The sequence below is a fragment of the Sminthopsis crassicaudata genome, chromosome 4 (genome assembly GCF_048593235.1).
Source record: "Sminthopsis crassicaudata isolate SCR6 chromosome 4, ASM4859323v1, whole genome shotgun sequence".
In the NCBI taxonomy this organism is placed as follows: domain Eukaryota; kingdom Metazoa; phylum Chordata; class Mammalia; order Dasyuromorphia; family Dasyuridae; genus Sminthopsis; species Sminthopsis crassicaudata.
In genome coordinates, this window is record NC_133620.1 from 395,424,798 (window position 1) to 395,445,358 (window position 20,561).

The 20,561-nt window shown below is 32.3% G+C and overlaps 1 protein-coding gene across 10 annotated transcripts in view; it reads right to left on the reverse strand.

The window, feature by feature from the left end:
- CEP170 (centrosomal protein 170) overlaps nt 1-20,561 on the reverse strand; it is a 167,471-nt gene that overhangs the window by 47,432 nt on the left and 99,478 nt on the right. For 6 of the 10 annotated variants that reach the window (XM_074262523.1, XM_074262529.1, XM_074262527.1 and 3 more), the window contains exon 9: nt 17,025-17,671. In XM_074262523.1, the coding sequence (XP_074118624.1) occupies nt 17,025-17,671 (647 nt within the window). The remainder of the gene's footprint in view (nt 1-17,024; nt 17,672-20,561) is intronic. The other 4 variants (XM_074262532.1, XM_074262531.1, XM_074262530.1 and 1 more) reach the window with 3 other exon arrangements.

The window sequence follows — 20,561 nt, forward strand, 5'->3', positions numbered from 1 at the left end:
ACTAACCAGAGTCTAGTCTTCAAAAGAGAGAGAGTACACTATACGCTGAATCATGATATTCTGATTCATGAGAATCTTTCATGTAAGACATGATATTCTGTCTTAGTCAGGACACATAGTGAATTCCACATTTTAGAAAGAAAATTAACAGACTGAAGCTTCTCAAGGAAGCAACTAGTAAATCAGGGAAACAAAACCTTGCTTTTGAAGGTCATATTAAACTATTAAAGAGATATTAATCTAAAAAGAGATTAAAAGGTTTATGGGAGCTGTCTAAAAATCATTAAAAGGTTGTTATGCATATTTAACATGTATTGGACTACCTGCCATCTAGGGGAGGGGATGGGGGGGAAAGAGGAGAAAATTTGGAACAAAAAGTTTTGCAAGGATCAATGTTGAAACATTACCTATGCATGTTTTGTAAATAAAAAACTATAATAATAATAATTTTTTTAAAAGTTGTCATGTAGAAGAGTAATAATGTTTTGTTTGGACAGAACTAAAACTAATGAGTAGAGGTTTAAAGTGAGACAGATTCTAACTCAATACAAGGTAAAATTTCCTAACAATTATTTCTGTCTAAAAATGGAACAGATTATCTCAAGGCAGGAAAGTATGTTCAGCACTAAAGATTTTCAAACCCAGGTTGTATAACTAGAATTAGTTAAGGTTATCAGAGTTAAATTCATGATCTGGATAAGAGTTTTGCCTAGATGTTATATGAAGTCTCTTCTACCTCTGTCTATGAATCTGATTATCTCTCAAAATTTTACAGCTAAGGAAAATAAGGATTAGTAAGACAAGTAATTTGTCCAATGTCACAAAAATGAATTAATGGCAAAGAAAACAATAGAAGCCAGATCTCCAGAAGTCTACTTACTCTACACCAAAATGCCTTTAAAATAGCAATATGTATACTTCAACAACAATACTATATGATGATCAATTCTGATGAATGTGGCCATTTTCAACAATGAGATGAACCAAATCAGTTCCAATAGAGAATGAACTGAAACAGCTACACCCAGTGAAAGAACCCTAGGAGATGATTAAGAACCAATACATAGAATTCCCAATCCCTCTAATTTTGTCCGCCTGCATTTTGGATTTCCTTCACAGGCAAATTGTACACTATTTCAAAGTCTGATTCTTTTTGTACAGCAAAACAACTGTTTGGACATGTATACATATATTTAATTTATACTCTAACATATTTAACATGTATTGGTCAACCTGCCATCTGGGGGGAGGGGGGAAGGAGGGGAAAAATTAGAAAAGATTTGGCAATTGTCAGTGTTGTAAAATTACCCATGCATATATCTGGTAAATAAAAACTATTAAAATATTAAATGGCATAATGGACTCATTTCCTACTCATCTCCCCTAGATTTGTTTTGTATACTTCCCCTCCCCTCCTTTCCATAGTACCTTGAAGAAGAGTAAAAAAATTCTAGATTTCCATTTATTCTAATTTCTTTTCTGATTTATTAAAATTAGTTCATAAAGTAAAGGAGAACTTATCATTTGAAATGGATAAAATCCCAAAATATGAAACTATTTATCAAATCTCAGCGTAATAGAAAGAGGAGACAATGAAGTTTAAAGTAGTGTATCTAAGTAGTATTTAGTACACTGGGTTATTAACAAACCTAAGAGATTTCTTATCCCATAGATAAGATAAGGTTAAAGTACAAAGAGCTTCAAAACAACTTTTGATAATTTCAGATCCATAATGGATACCTTAAAAAAAACCACATCTGTACGCTAGCAAAGTGAAGTTGATAACTAGGAAGGCAATACTTTCTTCCCATATTTACCTATTAGGGCTTTAAACTCTGAGATGGGCTGGATGGCTGGTGCCTTTGATGAAGCACAATGTTTCCCAAGAAAAGCAACAGCAGCAGCTAGCATTTATGGAGTGCTTTACATTTTGTGAAGTCATTACAAATATTATTTCATTTGATTCTCACAAAATCCCTAGGAAAAAGTTGCTATTATTATCCCCATTTTACATATAAGGAAACTAAGGCAGAAACTAAGGCTAAGTGATTTTCCTAGGGTCATGTAGCTAGTAGAAAAGGCTTTGAACTCAGGTTTTTCTGATTCCAGATCTAGTCTGTTATATCCACAATTCCCACCTATTGTCTTTGGTAATTACAGCTTAAAATGGTGCAAAGATTAAAATAAAAAATAAGTGCAGATATAAATCGTAATTTTAATTACAATGTAAGATTTTTTTGAATTTACATTGAGAAAGAATTTCCTGAGAGCTTACAAATAAGGGGGAAAAAAACCACATTTTACTCATATTTTAATCCTCCACAGCATTTTTAGCAAAATTCTTGAATATGATCACTATGTATTCACATAAGTAGTGATCAATGAACAATACATGCTTAAGGAAATTAAAAATACATTTAATGAAGCTTCTGAAATTATATATAAAAAAGAAGGGAAGGGTTGATTTGGAGATAACCAAGAGATACTATACATTCCATTGCTATTCTACAATGTCAAGAAAACCTAGGAAAGCAACAAATGTATTGAGTAGTCAATACTCCCTCACTATACTACATACCTTTTTCTTCCCCCATGGTAACTTCATGGTAGGAATGGACAAGAACCGCAAAGAATGAAAAGGTATGGAAGGGTTGAAATTGGCATCATTGGGACATCCATAGGAGAATGATTAAAAATCTATTTGAGAATAGATTAAAAAGGAATCTCAGATATCATTTAATGTAATCTCTTCCACTTACAAATGTTGGAAACTTAGATTAAATGGCTTACTCAGAGTAACAGAAGTAATTACATAATTATTTATCTGAAATTATAACTTGTTACTCCAAATTTAAGATATTTTCTATTGCATTATGCCATCTCATTTTAATTTTTAATATGTATTTGATTTGGTCCTAATATAAAATACAGGGTTTAATAGAATTATCAACTTATATTTCCATAAATAATTAATCTAAAAAGCAGCAAAGCTCAAAAAAACACTGAAATTATAACACTTGGTTCATCTTGGTCTAGCTACTTTCACGACTTTCAATTTTCTCATCTGTCAAAAGAGAACAATAATGCAAGTACTGATACCTATAACACAGGGATGTTATGAAGATAAATGAAATAATTTTTAACCAAAAAGTATCATGTGATTATGATTTGGAATTATTATAACATATACAAGATAAAAATCATTTGAAAAGTATTCTTGTTGTTTGTGGCAGCCCTCTTTGTGTTGGCCAGAAACTGGAAACTACGTGGATGCCCATCAATTGGAGATTGGTTGAATAAATTGTGGTATATGAATATTATGGAATATTATTGTTCTGTAAGAAATGACCAACAGGATGATTTCAGAAAGGCCTGGAGAGACTTACATGATCTGATGCCGAGTGAAATGAGTAGGACTAGGAGATCATTATGTACTTCAACAATATTATACAATGATCAATTTTGATGGACGAGGCCCTCTCCAACAATGAGATGAACCAAATCAGTTCCAATAGAGCAGTAATGAACTGAACCAGCTACACTGAGCAAAAGAACTTTGGGAGATGACTATGAACCACTACATAGAATTGCCAATCCCTCTAATTTTGTCTGCCTGCATTTTGGATTTCCTACACAGGCTAAATGTACACTATTTCAAAGTCTGAATCTTTTTGTTCAGCAAAACAACTGTCTGGTCACGTATACATATATTGTATTTAATTTATACTCTAACATATTTAACATGTATTGGTCAACCTGCCATCTGGGGGGGGGGGGGAAGGAGGGGAAAAATTGGAACAAATTGTTTGGCAATTGTCAATGTTGTAAAATTACCCATGCAAATATCTGGTAAATAAAAAATGTTAAAATTTTAAAAAAAAGAAAAGTATTCTTGTTATTTAAATAAATCTTAAAGATTATGATTGAATGGATCCATTTCCCGTATTTCACTCACTTCCGTGATTCTATCGCATTTTTTTTCTTTTTCTTTTAATAATCTGGGATCTATGTCTATGTGGAATGTGAGTCCACACTCCCTAGAAACCTCTAAAATTTTCAGAGGTCTAGGACTCTGAGTGAGTCCAGAAAATCTAATATGAGGATACAGGCACTCACATAAACAGTAATGAAATGCAATATAACTGACAACAAAGAAGATAAGAAAAACAAAACAAAACAAAAAGTGTAAGGCAGAAATAACTCAAATAGCATAGAATTCAGGATATATTCATTACACAGGGACACAATCTTTAGATCTCCTCAGGAAATCAGTACAAAAAGACAGTACAAAAACTCATGCTTAAATGGCACTAAATTATCAAGAAAATGTTGAATTACAAGTCTAAAAAACTAAGGAACCATGTTCCTTTTAAAAGTTTTTTAAGCAAAAGACTGGCTTTTCTCTTCCCTTCATCTTGCCTCCCCTAATACTTTACCTCTCTTTTCTACATAGCTTTGGACTTCTTATATTTTCTTTTAAGAAGGTAAAAGTGTATCAATACAAAAATAGATTCACAGAAACATCAAATCTATGTTTAATGTTCCTTTTAACTATTAACTTGCAATATCTATTCTTTATAGATATTTTTACTAGACCATATCTAACACAAATATGATCACATATGAGATCAAGAAATTATTTTACTGAAAAATCTAGACAAGGAACTTTAGAACAGTGTCCAAAAACAAAAAACAAAACAAAACAAAACCTCTTCTTTTTCCTATGAATAATTCCAGAAGTTTGAGAAAATAGTATTTGTAAAAATTATATTCCCAGATTTTTTTTAATAAGCAGAGAGTCAATATATTTGCAAAATAATTATAAAGGAAAGCATAATCCCTTAGTTAAATAAAGTACCATATCCTAAATTCAGTAGTTTGATATTTTCAAATTCCTTAAAACGTTATTTTCCCCATTAGATATTCTCAAATTATAACTTTTCAATGCATGTATGTATAAATGTTTACTTATCATAAGGCACATAGGTATATGTTATGCTATAAATATGCTTTTGTGCATACATACATATATATATATATATGTGTGTGTGTATGTGTGTATGGATACACAAACACAAAACACATTTCAGTTAATTTGACTAAAGGAATAAATTGAGTTTTGATAGGTTTCATCTATTTGTATATCAATTAAATTGTGAAGTATTTTACAGTGTCTTAAAATCCAGGAGAATTTATTTAGACCATTAAATTTAAATTAATTAATAAAGTAGATTAAAAGGGAGAAACAACTGGCATATTTCATTTATGGCATTATGAACTAAATTTACAATGTTTCCTCACTGCCACCCTATAAAAAAAGGAAGTCAAATTTTAAGAAATAAAAGAGCACAGATGCAAAAAAGAATTGGGAAGTGTTTACTTGCATATGTTATCAGGAACATTTAAAACCATGGCTAAACATTAAGATGGTCTCCGGAAACAACAATCTTGTAATTCTAAACATTATTAGAAGATACATTTAACAAAAATATTTTTCTAGCAGTCCTTTCTACTTAAAATTTTCTTGCTATATAAGATCCGATAATTTCACTTCACGTTCATAGTATGATTAAGATATTAACTATTAAAATGGTGAACTCTTGATAATAAGATGGTTTTTGTGTTCCATCTCCATTTTTGATCTTTAGAAACTTGGGGTTGGAAAATTATGAATTGTAGCTCTAAGACCTTGGAGATTCAGTGGAATTCCTGGAGTTTTAAGTTTGATATATGAATGATCAAAGGATATGAACAATTTTCAGATGATGAAATTGAAACTATTTCCACTCATATGAAAGTGTTCCAAATCACTATTGATCAAAGAAATGCAAATTAAGACAACTCTGAGATACCACTACATACCTGTCAGATTGGCTAAGATGACAGGAAAAAATAATGATGAATGTTGGAGGGCATGTGGGAAAACTGGGACACTGATGCATTGTTGGTGGAGTTGTGAAAGAATCCAGTCATTCTGGAGAGCAATTTGAAATTATGCCCCAAAAGTTATCAAACTGTGCATACCCTTTGACCCAGCAGTGCTACTACTGGGCTTATATCCCAAAGAAATACTAAAGAAGGGAAAGGGACTTGTATGTGCCAAAATGTTTGTGGCAGTCCTTTTTGTAGTGGCTAGAAACTGGAAAATGAATGGATGCCCATCAATTGGAGAATAGTTGGGTAAATTGTGGTATATGAATGTTATGGAATATTACTGTTCTGTGAGAAATGACCAGCAGGATGAATACAGAGAGGGTTGGAGAGATTTACATGAAATGATACTGAGTGAAATGAGCAGAACCAGGAAATCATAATACACTTCAATAACAATACTGTATGAAGACGTATTCCGATGGCAGTGGATATCTTCGACAAAGAGAAGATCTAATTCAGTTCCAATTGATCAATGAAACAGCTACACCCAGAGAAGGCACACTGGGAAATGAGTGTAAAAGTTTGCATTTTTGTTTTTCTTCCCAGGTTATTTTTATCTTCTGAATCCAATTATTCCTGTACAACAAGAAATTTGGTTCTGCACACATATGTATCCAGAATATACTATAACATATCTAGCATGTATAAGACTGCCTGCCATTTAGGGAAAGGGGTGAAGGGAAGGAAGGGAAAAATTGGAACAGAAGTGAGTGCAAGGGATAATGTAATAAAAAATTACCCATGCATATGTACTGTGAAAAAAAAAGAAGTTATAATTATAAAATTAAAAAAGGAAGCAAAACTTTTAAAAAAAATTATACAAAACATATTCCAAATCAGTCATGTTGTAAAAAAAATAAAATAAAATAAAAGGAAAATAGATAAATAAATAATGTCTCAATTGGTACTCAAGATTTCATTAGATGTCTCTCTGGAGAGTTTTTCTGTAGTAAAGATATTTCTCCTACAGTTTAATCTTTTGGGTTTTTTTTATTTAATCATTCTAATAAATATTTTCACCTTTAAAAATCCATGTTGTGTCAAGTACATACTTCATTTTATTAAAGTACTGATGATCTAAATTTATATCAAGATGATCAAGTCAAAAATACCATAGACAGATGACATGATGTTTAACAAGAAAAAAAAAAAAAAAAAGAAAAGAAAAAAGCATTTCATATTCAAATATATCAAGTAAAAAAAGATATTTTTTTTATTATTATTAGTTATGGATAAAAACAGCTCTGCCAAGCAGTTTATTTACCTCTCAAACAAGAACCTGTGAATATTCGCTTATTAGACTTGAATTTGGGATAGTTTATTTGAAATATGAAATGCCTTTTTCTTTTTTTTTTTCTTGCTAAACATCATGGCATCTTGATATAGATTTTCTCATTGAATTTTCAAATGACACAAATCTGGGAGAATACCTAACATAGTTATGGTAGGCTAGAATACTGGACTTAGGTTAAATATAAGATCTTAGATATAAGAGTTTAAAACTACTTCAAAAGATGAGGGGAAACAAGATCATTTCTCTTAAAAATATCTGGGGATTTAGTAGAGTGCAAGTTCAATGTATGGCAAAAAGGCAAAAAGGTGAATACAATTTTGGGATGCGGTAAGACCATAGCTTCCTATAATCTGAAATGGGCCACATCTGGAATGTTTTCATTTCTGGGTACTACTGTGTTAGGATAAAAATAAACTGTAAGGTGTCCAGAAGTGATGAAGTTTATGATCAAGATTGTGAAAGGTATTGAGTTCATGCAGCAACTAGGGAAGTTAAAGAAAAGAGAAATACTTGGATAAATTTAGCTGTATGACACTGGGCAAATCACTTAATCTGTTTCCTCATCTGTAAAATAGAGATGATAATTGTTATCCTACCAATAACAATTTAACTCCAAAGGTTGTTGTAAAGCTAAAATGAGATATTTATACAGGACTTAGCAAACTTTATTATATAAATGGTAGCTAGTATTTTTTAATGGAAATAATCTGGTATTTTTAATGGAAATGATCTGCCTCCAAGAGGTAGGATTCCCATCAATGGAGGTCTTAAAGGAAAAGCTAGATGATTGCTTAATGAGTATCTTTTACATGTGATCTTTTTTTTCAAGGTTGCTTTGTTTTGCCAATTTTTTTTCAATTTTGAAAATCTGATTTGGTTGAGCTATACAATAGCAGAGTTAGATAGATATGACACTAGTGAAAGCTCTGGACCTAATGAATAATGAGGAATGGTTCTTGGCAGATTGCTTTAAGGATTTATGGTTGGCCATGTGTTTTTTCATGCTTCTGGTGAAGAAAAGCTTCATACATGAGTAGATAATGGGCCATCCAAGGAGGTCATGGGTTAATACTAAAGAGATGATTTCAAACAAAATATGAATAACCACTTTCTGATACATTATTAGGTAGATTATTTTTCAGAGACAAGTTAAACTACATGGTCTCTGAATTCTTTTCCAATTCTGAGGCTTTTCAATTGATGCTTATAGAATCAGGATCATAGACAAATGAACTAAGCTAAATAGTATTCATTACACTTATATAATTAAGAGGCCTTCAGTGAATACTTCAAATAATAGAATTTTAGAGCTGATAAAGCATTTGAGGTTAATATAGTCAAATATTTTAATTTTGCAATAGGAGAAACAGAGACTAACAACAATTCCTCATAACTCACTTAGTTTAAGTGACTTATGTAATGTAAATCTGTTAACAGAATTCAGCTTTCAGCTTTCTGAGTATTAAGGGCTATTTCTTTTATACCATGTTCATTATGAGAAATAGAAAGAGAAATTTATTGACATGACACCTCTCACTAAATGAACAAAGCTTACTGGAAGTTAAATTTTTATTGATTTTTATTTTTATTGATACTTGTGAAAATAAGTCTAATATTGTCTGCCTTGTAGTTTTAGCAGGAAAACCCTCTTTTTAGTTGTTATATTTTGTTGAATGTGACAAAATCTAACATTGGTAGTATGTGGCAAGTAAGAATAGTACTTCACAAACTTCACTTTTTAGCAAATTAAGAGATTCTCTTATTTGAAAAGATTCAGAAAGCACCAACCTCCCTTGAGTCTAAAAATAAAATCTGAAATGTTCACCCATGTTTTATATTGGAGGGTTTAAATTATTTTACAAAGATGACAAAACACAGCTCTCCTGTATGCACAAGACAAATATGAGAGATAATGTTTTCCCAAAGTATAACTTTAAAATGCAATTGTTCAACAAACTATAAAAGTAACAACATTATAGACTCTCTAAGTTATAATGAAAGAAATCAGTACACATGCTCATGGGAAATCTGAACACCTGAAAAGGCCTTTAGAGCAATGGGGTAGCATCTAGGAACAAGTCTATATTAGTACATTTTTGAAATATTCCTTCTAAAATTTGTATGGCTTCAATGTCAAAGCTATGATAATTTATTACTTGATATGATTATAATATTTCAATAAAACTCAAAAATCTATTTAAAAAAATACCCCCAACCTTCTTGTCAGCTTGCTTTTGTATGCTGTCTTTTCCCATTAAATTTTAAGCTTTTCAAGGAAAGGAACAATATTTCTCTTATTTGTACTTCCTCTCCCTTCACTCCCCCCAAAGAAAAAAAACCTGTTTTCTAAAAGATCCTATTTTAGTTATTACAGGAGAACTGACCACTGGGCAATGTGGTTGGTGGCACACAAGAGCATCTGGAGGACTTTCACCTTCTATAGAGAAACTTTGTTACAAGAGGTTAGATGGCCAAAGAATGGGGCCAGCTGGCAGACATGCAGTATGTCTGTCACACTTCTCACTCGTAAGCATAATAGAGAAAAGAGAGAGTCAGGTCTACATCAGGGAAATTTAATTTTGGAAAACCTGAATAAAAAAGTAGTGCTTTTTATAACATCCTAGAAGCTTATATGGATCTTATCTGTAATCTTCAAACAATCACTTAAGACAGGGGTTATTAACTTTTGGGGGGCAATACTGGAATTCTTTTGGCAGTGTCGTGAAACTTTCTGAGCCTTTCTCAGAATATATATATTTTCAATAATTAATAATGGAAGGGAAAGATAAATTTCAGTTACAGGTTATTGAAAATAAGCAAATTTTTCTCATCCATATTCATGGACCCCCTAAAATCTATTCACAGACTTTTAAGAATCCCTGACTTAATTAAAGGTACGAAATAAGTTACCTTGATTCATCAACAACCATTAAATCTTTCTTCTTCTTTAAATATTCTAGCTAATGCTATTCCACATCTTGTATGAAATATATAACACTTCATTTCTGAGGCTTTTTCTAATAATTTTCCTAGAACGTATTATATTCCCATCCAAAATTAGGATCACAATTGTAATGCTAGTAGGGCTTTTGAAGGTCATAAATTCCAAATTCCTTCAGTTTACAGAACCTTGATGTTAAGAAAGGTAAAGAAAGATTAAGTGACTTTCCCATGTTTTTGAAGCTTCCCATGAAGTTTTGAAGTGAGATGGGATATGAACTAAGGCTTTCATGAGTCCATGTCCAAAGCCCCACTATTCAGCACACTAATGCTGCACATGTGGATAAGTAGGTCTCTGCATATTTACTTATGTACACCAAGTAAGAAATGAGTTGTTGAGGGTAAGTAATGTTTCACTATACTTTCTCCCACTTCTAATATCATGCATGAATTAAGACTGGAAATAATATTTGTCTCTAATTTCTATATACAGATTAGACTACCATTAGAGGATAAACTACCTTACTATGTAGGACAGAAGGAAAACCCAGCAAGTCTATGATTCAATAGAAAAGAAAAGCAGAGAACTCAAGTCAATGGACCTTGTCCAAGGGAATTTTCAGTATTCAGTATTTTCAGTATTCAGGACAGTAGATACTGTCCTCTTCATGCATTTAATTCAGACCATCATAACCAAGGATGACCAAAATTTTATGGTATCCTTTGCCACCACTCTGCATATTCCAGCCAACAAATGCCTCAAATTAAGCCTTATACTTCCACTTGTATGAGCAAAATGTATCATAACATTATTAGCCAGGCTGGTTCTTTGAGAAATATCTTAAGGGAAACACCTTACCTATACCTTGTTCAGGGCATTTCTTAATTATTCCATTAAAGGGCAGCCACATAGCCTAATGGATAAAGCACTGGCTAAAAAATTAGGAAGGCCTGAATTCAAATCCAGCCTCAGTCACTTAATGCTCACTAGTTGTGTAACCCTGAGCAAGTCACTTAACCCCAATTGCCTTTCAGTAAAAAACAAAACAAAACAAAACAAAACAAAAAAAACAAAAACAAAAACATGCTTCATAAGGGAGTTTATCCAGCCTGTTGGAGGAATTTCTTTTAGATCTCTTTACATTGTTGGAATGCCATTACCTGCTGCCCTGGTTAGCCTTTACTCTTGCTTCATGATTATCCCATGTCTTTTTTGATCATATATATCTCTTTATGCCCTTTGTCCTACATAATTCATTGTGGATATTATTTTATTGACAACTCAAACTCATGAAATTTTTCTTGTTCTTTGGTTGCCTACGATTTTAATTACTTAAAAGACCAAGGTAGTCTATGATTTATAACCAAACAGTATCATTGGAAAAATACTGCTATTTTTTGAAAAGGGACTTTTTCCACAGAAAAGTCTGAAACCGTTAAACAAATAAAATTTTTGAAAAGCAATCTACTTCATACTCCTAATCTTATTCAGGTCTGGGCCCAGTTCACTTATCTATTAACACTGTATGTCAAAAAAAAGTGAGAGATGTTATAACAATTTAAAACAATGTCAGTGATTTTGCCCACCCTTCTAAAAGGGTATGTATGCCTGGAATGAGCATAAAATGGGACCATGAATCAGTAGTTGTCTCGATTCCCACATAACTTACCCAATGCACACATACGATAATACTAAATATGACTAGAATCTTTTTCATAATGCCCACAAAAAGTCCTATCCAGCTTAAGTTGGTGGAACTAATGAGAAAAATATCTTTAGCTGACTTTTCCAGAACTCCTGGTCAGCTAGAAAGTCTTTGTTGTGTTTCTACTGACATCTTCATAATCTTTCTTCATGCTTCATGGTGAAGTAGGAATAAACAATTCTATCACTCTAATATGTATGAATGTGTAATCTCTAACAAAATCACAATTATTTGGATACATAATAAAAGTAACTCCATTAACTTTTTTATAAAAGCCACTCAATTTCCCTGAGTACAAAGTAAACAAAGTTTCTAAGGTTGCAGCACATAGGAAACTAGCATAGTTGAAAATAATAAGTTTGGTTTTGGGTTTTTCCCCCCCCTAGAGTTTTGCTTTGGGTTTCTTTCCTTTTTTAAAAATATACAATACAATTATTTATACATTTAAATAGCCTGTCTAATCTGAGGGATTAAGTAAGAAGATAAAAAGAAAAGGAAAGGGGAAGAGTATAAAGAAGGAATAAGGAAGGAAGAAATGCTCGGGCATCTAGTGTACTTCTTAAGTAGGAAAACAGTAGGCAAGGGATTGTTGCTAAAGCAGAAAGACTAGGCTTGGCTTTACCAGGTTCACCAACATGTTGCTTTCCCATGGGCCTATTGAGCTGAGTCACAGGTGATCTGTGGTAATCAATTTGGAAATTTCCTGAGTGATCCAGTGACAATACAGTTATCATGAATAGATGGCTGACTTTCCAAAGGAAAAAGTCTACCAATAGCCTGATCTGATTTTGGAAGACCCAGATGATAAGTGATTACTTTCCTAGAGTATTTTTTTTAGCATTTAGCATTAGCAGAAGCTATTGATGAAAGTGGAATTCGGGAACATTTTGTATTTGTCAAAGGTTGCTATTAAGTGAACTTCTGGGTTGGATTACTGCTATGTTGTTTATGCTTCTTATGATGATATAAAATTTAAATGGTAGCTTTAAGCATTCCCTGGCATGAAATGGGCTTTGGAAGATGATCCCAGATCACTTGGCTTGGAGAAAGAGGTCATAAACAGAGTTCCTTTACAGAGGAATTCAAAATAGGACAGTAGGGCAACAAAAATTGGGTGACTACTTTTTCCACTAACTCTTTTTATGAATTACCAAGAAGAAGCACCTAAGCCATTCTTTTTTGGGTGAGACTTATTTTTTCTTCTGATGTTATTTATAATTGGACTATCATAATTTATATGACCTAAATCTTCTGTAATATGATTATTTCATGGTTATCGGATGAGACTCTCACGTGAGATTAACAAATACTTAAAAAGTATTCTAATAACTATGTGATCTGTTTTCTTCTCTATCATTTTTTCAAGATTAGGACAAAAATGAAAAAGTAAACAATAAATAAACAAATACAACTCAAACTGTTCAGTCCTTCTAAGACTAAGACCTAGGTTCCCATCTACTTGGGAGGTAGAAAAAGAATAATCACTTGGGACAAGAAGAAGAGCCAATTAAGTCCATAAGTTTTAAGAAACAAGGATTTTAGCTCCTTGAGTTTTGATACTAGCAAAAAATTTCTATAGGTTAGCCTCTGCATCGACATTTAGGAATAACAACTCTCTACTACCTTTCTACCCATGGTGTATTTATTTTAAACTCAATCTGAATTCTACTCTATAAGCTTAAACAACTATATTTCTGATACTTGTGTTGAGAAAAGCCCAAGATAAGAGAAGATATTACTGAAAAGAAATGAAGGAGGGATATCATTAAAGAGAAGGTAGTAGTAGGAGGCTAAGAAAACAAAAACCTATGACTATCATAGCCAGTGAAAAATGTCTGAGAAGGATAATCTAGGACCAAAAGGTGTCATGAAGCACAGTTTTAGAAAGATGTGATTTCTCCTCTATTATGGCTGTCTGTTGCCACCATTTATTTTTCCTTAAACTTCTACAACTACTATAAAGTTTCTGATTGATCTGAAAATGGCAGAAAATAGCCTTGCTACCAAGGCCTAATCTTGGTCGCTACTTTGATGGGAATGAAATGGGAATAAAGGATGAGAAGGGAGAGGGAAGGAAGAGCTAGAATGGCAGAGAGGTACAGGCAATACTGAGCAGAATATTAAGAAGGGATGTCACTACCATTTGGGCAGGCAAAGTTTGTTTTGGTTCTTGAAAGAAGTAAAGGATCCTTTGAAGCAGAGAGGGGCTGAGATGCATTCAAGGAATGTGAAATAACTAATCTTAAAGGTTTGGAAACAAGGAGACAAGAGAACTACATGCAAGAAATAGAAGGTCAGTTTAACTGGACCACATAGAGTGAGGGGAAAGGAACCACGTGGAATGAAGCTAGAAGACAAATTAGTGCCAATATATCAAGGTCTTTAAAAACTCAACAGGGGAATTTCAATTTTATCTCACAGGCAATAGGGAACAAAAGGAATTTTACTGAGTAGAGGACTTAAATGGTTAGAACTGAGCTAAAGGAAAATCACTGGGCAACAAATTGAGAATGGAAAATATGTATGAGACAGAAAACAATAAGAAACCCAGTTCAATAAAACCAGCAAAAATTGGCAAGAACATGAATGAAGGAGTTAGTTATGCAAGAGGAGATAATGGGAGCAGATGTATCTGTTTTATCACCTTGGTTCCATTTTAAGATAGAAATGATTCATGAAGAATTACTATATTCTGAGACCCACTGAATGTGGAAATTGATCTTAGAGATGATCTTGTTCAATCTCCTGTTTTACAGATAAATTGAAGTTCAAGTATAAAATGGACTTGCCATTACACATTATGTACTTGTAAGTTTCTTACTCCAAAAGATGAAAATGAAGAACAGAAAAATGATGCATCCAAAGTCACAAATAAGCAAGTGGCAGAGTTGTAATTCAGAGCCCCTAAAGAATCACAGAACATAGAATTTTACATGATCTAGATCTTGAAAAACTAAAATCCTGAAAAGATAAAGGAATGTGAACACAGTTGTTTTAAATAGATTGAATAAAGTGAATCTCCCAGTGATGACATGAATATTAGTCCTTCACCTTGCCTATAATTTGACTTTTCAACCAAGATTTAGCATAAAAAAGAAAAAAAAAAGTTGCAATGTAAAAGTATGTTTTGGTTAAGGAGTCAAAAAATATGATTTAAAATTTTAAAGCATGAATTATTAGACTTTTTCATCTTTCCTATAGAAAAGCTTGAAAGGATATAGAGGCAATTATTTGGACTTCTGTGTAGTCGTTTTTAAGTTTTAATGACTTTAAATATGTGATAAAATTACCACCTTCACTGTTTCCTACAAGTTTTACTCTTACACTATGTATAAATTATGCTATTTCTTTATGTGGCAAACTACTTGGTATATGACGATTTCAAGTGGTCTATCAGATCCCTACTTGATTCATAGCTCTGTATCATTTTTACACTTTTAGAAATCAATCATATCTGACTCATTTGTATCATATCATAGCTTGAAAACTCTACTTTGTATAGGAAAATATAAATTATGTTTATAATAATTAAAGTGCAAGAACATATAAATTATTTAGGTCAGGTGTGGAAAACAGTAATTATTTGGCAGGAAAAAAATAACAAAATTTGAGTGTGAAAAGGCAAAATTAAAACCTTTGAAGCAAAAATGGTAAGATAGTTTCAAAGTTATAAAAATAGGCCAGCACAAAGTATTTAAAACAACTGTTTGCCTTTAAAGAAGAAAGCTTAATTAACTTAGTTAATTCATTATAGCTTGTAGAAAATATCTACATTGAAATTTAACCTTTTAAGAAGTATAAGAATGTATAACATATCATCAAAGTGTCTTACCAAGCCTTAATTGATTTTTAAACTCTATTTCATGCTTTTATATTATAATCAAAAATGAATTTTAAAAATATTTCAATTTAAAAATAAAGAGAAAATGGGGATTTTTAAAAAATAAATTGGGAGGAAAAATAATAATTTGCCACTTAAAAAACTTGGAATGCCATGACTCATTTTCCAAATGTTGTTGTTGTAAGAACATGGGATAACACTGATGTCTTTACATTTCTTTTATAATGAAATCAATAGCTAGAGATGATACAGTATTAAAGTTAACCTCCTAGTACCGCAATAAGTGGAAGACTTACATTCTCTTTAAATTTGAAATGAACATAGAAAAGGGAAATATTTGGGCTAGATCAGTAACATTTAAAAGCAATTATAAGAAATAGATGAATAACTCTGAAGCCTTTATAGTAGTATTTAGAGATCTAAAGAAAAAAAATAGCTAAAAAACATAGCAGGGTGGCACAGTGCATATAGTACTGGCTTTGTAGTCAAGACATTTAAATTCTGCCTCAATAAAACTACTAGTGATATCACCCTAAACAAATCTTGTAACCTCAGGCTGTTTCTTCAACCTTAAAATGAGGATAATAAAAAAAGATTTCCCAGGATTATAAGAATTAAATGAGATAATATAAAGTAAACCTTAAAGTGCTACAGAAATGCTATAGGCTTTACTATTATTATTATTCTCATATATATATTTTAAATCTTTATTTATTTATTTTGCTGAGGCAATGGGGTTAAACAACTTGCCCAGGGTCACACAGCTAGGAAATGTTAAGCATCTGAGGCCACATTTGAACTCAGGTCCTCCTGACTTCAGGACTGGTGCTCTATCCACTGTGCCACTTAGCTGCCCCTCTCACTAATATTTTTTTCAACTCATAAAGCATCAGTATGTGGAAAGTAACAAAATAAAATACAGAAAAAGTTGTTAAAAATATAACATTCATAACTATTATTGAAATGAAAATAAGAAGCATAAATTTATGCTTAAAAATCATTGGCTGAGTTTTCAGTATTTACAAAACTAGCATTTGCCATGGGAGCTAATAGCACAATTTACCACACTGTTAAATTACAGGTTCCAATATTTTAACCCCGCAAAAATAATTTTACATATGAAAACTCAGGTAACTAGAATTCCACAAGTATAACTAAATCATATTCATTCTAGAATCATTGTCAAGTTTTGTAGAAGTTTGCCAGAACAAAAAAGCACCGATACTGTATGCTCTTTGTTTTAATTTAACATAATTCCAAAATCAGTAATTTAAAAATAAAATTCATTTCTCTATTTTCAGTTGCGTACCTTGTCAATCATTTTCCGAGCTTCTACTTCTTCACTGTTGGGATTTTCTAGTTCAATGGTGTAGGTGCCCTTGTCACTTTGATCATCATCATTGTCCCTTTCAGAGGCAGCAGAAGCAGGCTGAATTTTTAATTTTTTATCCATCTCTTGGTTTGGTCTATGCCCAAGGCTGCCTGAACTTCTTAACAATGACGTTTGTAGGAAAGGTATTGACATTGATGGCTCTTCTGATTTCTGTTTTAATAGTTTTCCATGTAGAACACCATGCCCTGCTCTGTGTCGCGCAGAGCTAGTCTGTAAAGAAAAAGAAACTACTTTGGCATCTGCTGATGTAGGTTTTGCTTTCTCAAGTTTTGCATGTGGTGTTGAATAAGGAGTTTCCTGACACAAGGCTCCTGCACTCTGAGTAAAAGAATATGATCGTCTTTTTCTGGGATTATCTTCAAAGAATTCAATCATAAAAGCAGTTTGACTTACAACAACTTGTTCTTGATGTTTTTCTGTGGACTGGGCCTTCTGATGTAGTTTTTTCTGTTCTGTGTGGTGACGCCTTAAATGTTCCTCAAGAACTGCTCGCTTACTACAATGCCTGTGTGCTCCAGCATTTTCTGAATCGCTCTGTGTGCCATCATCATGTTTATTTCCTACTGACACAAAGAAAAACATATCATGATGCTAAGATGGGGAGGAAAAAAATCACACATATATCATATACAAAAAACAGAGAAGTCTTGTTTTTTTTTTTGCTCTGATTTTATTCAAGATTTCTATGTTCCCTTCAATAAAAGGTTCTGCATACTTCCCTCGAATTTAATAATTAAGATAGTCTAGTTCCTGTTAGCCAAACAATAATGTACTTTACCTACCCATCAGAAATACATCAATACAATTATTTACTTTCACCTAAATTTCAACACTATAAATTCTTAATCATGATTTGTTAAAAAATAAAAATAATCCATAACACCATATAATCTATATTGTTTTGTATTTAAAATTATAATAAACAAACACCTTTATTTATATCTTGAGTCTATTTAAATAATCTGAAATTTGATCTTAATAATTCTAAGCAGAACTAAAAGGAAGAACTATTTAATCAAACAGTAATGATAAATGCCTTCATACTTTGAGTAATAGGACTCCAATGTTAATTTTTAAAAATTTAACTTTAACTTGCTAAAGCTAAAGTTAAACATTATAACTTTACTGTAAATTTACTGCATATCTACTGAACAATAAACATAGGAAACTTTTATGGTATTATCTAGAGCCATATATCAAAGTATTTTCTACGAAGATAAAAAAAATTAGGTGACACAGTAGAATGTTAAAATTGGAAGTCTGAAAGATTTGAATTCAAATACTCTCTCAGACCTTAGGTGTATGCCACTTAACAAATCATAACCTTTCCATTACATTTTCTTCACCTATAAAATGCAGATATTAATTAGCAATCACTTTACAGGATTGTTATGAGGATCAAATGATAATATAAGTAATGTGACTTGAAAACATACTATAAACATGCTAGCTAGTAACATTTTTATTTGTCTTTATATAAACTATAGCAAGTAATGATAAATTACAACATGAAAAGGCAGAATTTCAATTAAAAGTTTATTTTCAGTACTGTCCTACATTCCAAAGAACTGCTAAATTTTTAAGGTATTCACATCTCAGAAATCAGCAAACAGTATAAATCAAGGCTTGTTTTATTGTTTGATTAATTGACTACAGATTTCAGAAAATGATGGAAAAAATATTACTAATGCAGATTAAACTTAAAAGTATATTTGTGTGTACATCCTTCCCCCTGCAAAGTTAGTTGTTAAACATTTAACACTCTTGGTTACTTTTATCCTTCCAAAAAAGTTTGGAAACTAATTTGTAGAGTTATCTTGCGTCACATTAAGAGAAATATACTGTGCAAGAGTAGAGTTTATTAACCAGAGCAAAACCACATCCACAAAGATCAATTATGGACACTCTATTTTAAGTCCTTACTATGTGCTAAATGCTGAGGATATAAAGAGAGGAAAAATAAGGCTTCTATACAATATTCTAATGTTGTAAGTAATATACAGCATGCATGAATAATAACTGCAAAGTAAATGCACTAGTGGGAAGTGGAGTGCCAACAAAACTGGGGAAGACTGACAAAAACCTCATATATAGAAGGTGAGATTTTAGTTAATATTTGAAGTCAAAGAATCTAAGAGGTAGAAGGAGGAAGGATATTTGAGAAATGAAGAGCTGAATAGAGAGATGAGGAATGACAAGTGAGGAATCACTGAATTCTAGTGGAGGACAATAAAGAGGAAGAAGACAAGAAATGTTAAGAAGGGGCTAGGTTATAGAGAGCATTAATAAATGAAAACTAAGATCTTGGAGGTAATAGGAAGAAAAAGAAGCTTACTGATTAGAAGACATAGTCATGGCCCACACTTTAGGAAGAATACTTTGGCAATTAACTGAAGAGAGAATAGAGCAGAAAAAACTTTAATTCACAGAAACTGACCAGAATGCTGTGATAATTCCTAAGTAAGATGATGAGAGTCTGCACAATGGTACAAAAGTGGAGAGAGAAATCATCTGTAAGAAATGTTTGAAGATAGAAACTATGGGATATGAATATGTGGATTAAATAAAAGGAATCAAAGACTGACATTCAGCTTAAATAACTTTGATAGTGATGCCTCTGAAAGTTGAAATGAGGAAAAGGGTGTGTGTGTGTGTGTGTGTGTGTGTGTGTGTGTGTGTGTGTGTGAATATGTCTTTAGGACACTAGTTGCCCAACAGGTTGCTGGAGATGAGATGTTAGGACTGTACAGATTGATGAGATAATCAATTGCACAGACAATTAATGAATCCATAGAAGCTGAAGAAATCACATGATATAGTAGAAAACCACATGAGATAGTAGAGGGGAAAAGTTTCATGGACAGACTGTTGGGGGCCATCCATAGTTAGTGGATGTGACCTAGATGAAGAGTCATAGGACTGGAGAAGTCAAATGGGCAGGAAGATGATCAGGTTAAGAGCAGTGCCATAATAACCTATAGAGAAAAGAGCATCAAAGAGAAGAGTCAAAAGCTCTCAAGATCATAAAACATGATAACTAAAGAAATTGGGGTAGATTTCCTTGAAGACTCAAGGAAAGAACATGATCTCACAATCCCTTGATATCAACTCCTCTTCTCTTTTGCTTTACTCTAGTATCCACTGTGTGTCCCCTTATTTTCTTCCAGGCTAAGTTCTTGTCTGAACCCATTCCCTTCCATCTACTCTGGCAGATCTGTCCACATGATAATCATCTTCCATAATTTTTAATCCCAATCTACCAATTTACTATCTCCTTTCCTGTTACCCACAAACAAGCATAAGCATTTCATAATTTTAATAAAACACCCTTTCACTAGATTCTACTAACCCTCTGAGCTACCATCCTTTATCACTTTTCCTTTTCTCACTAAAATCCTAGAAAAGCTATATATATATATTTATATACTTGCCTTCTCTTCCTACCTTTTCATC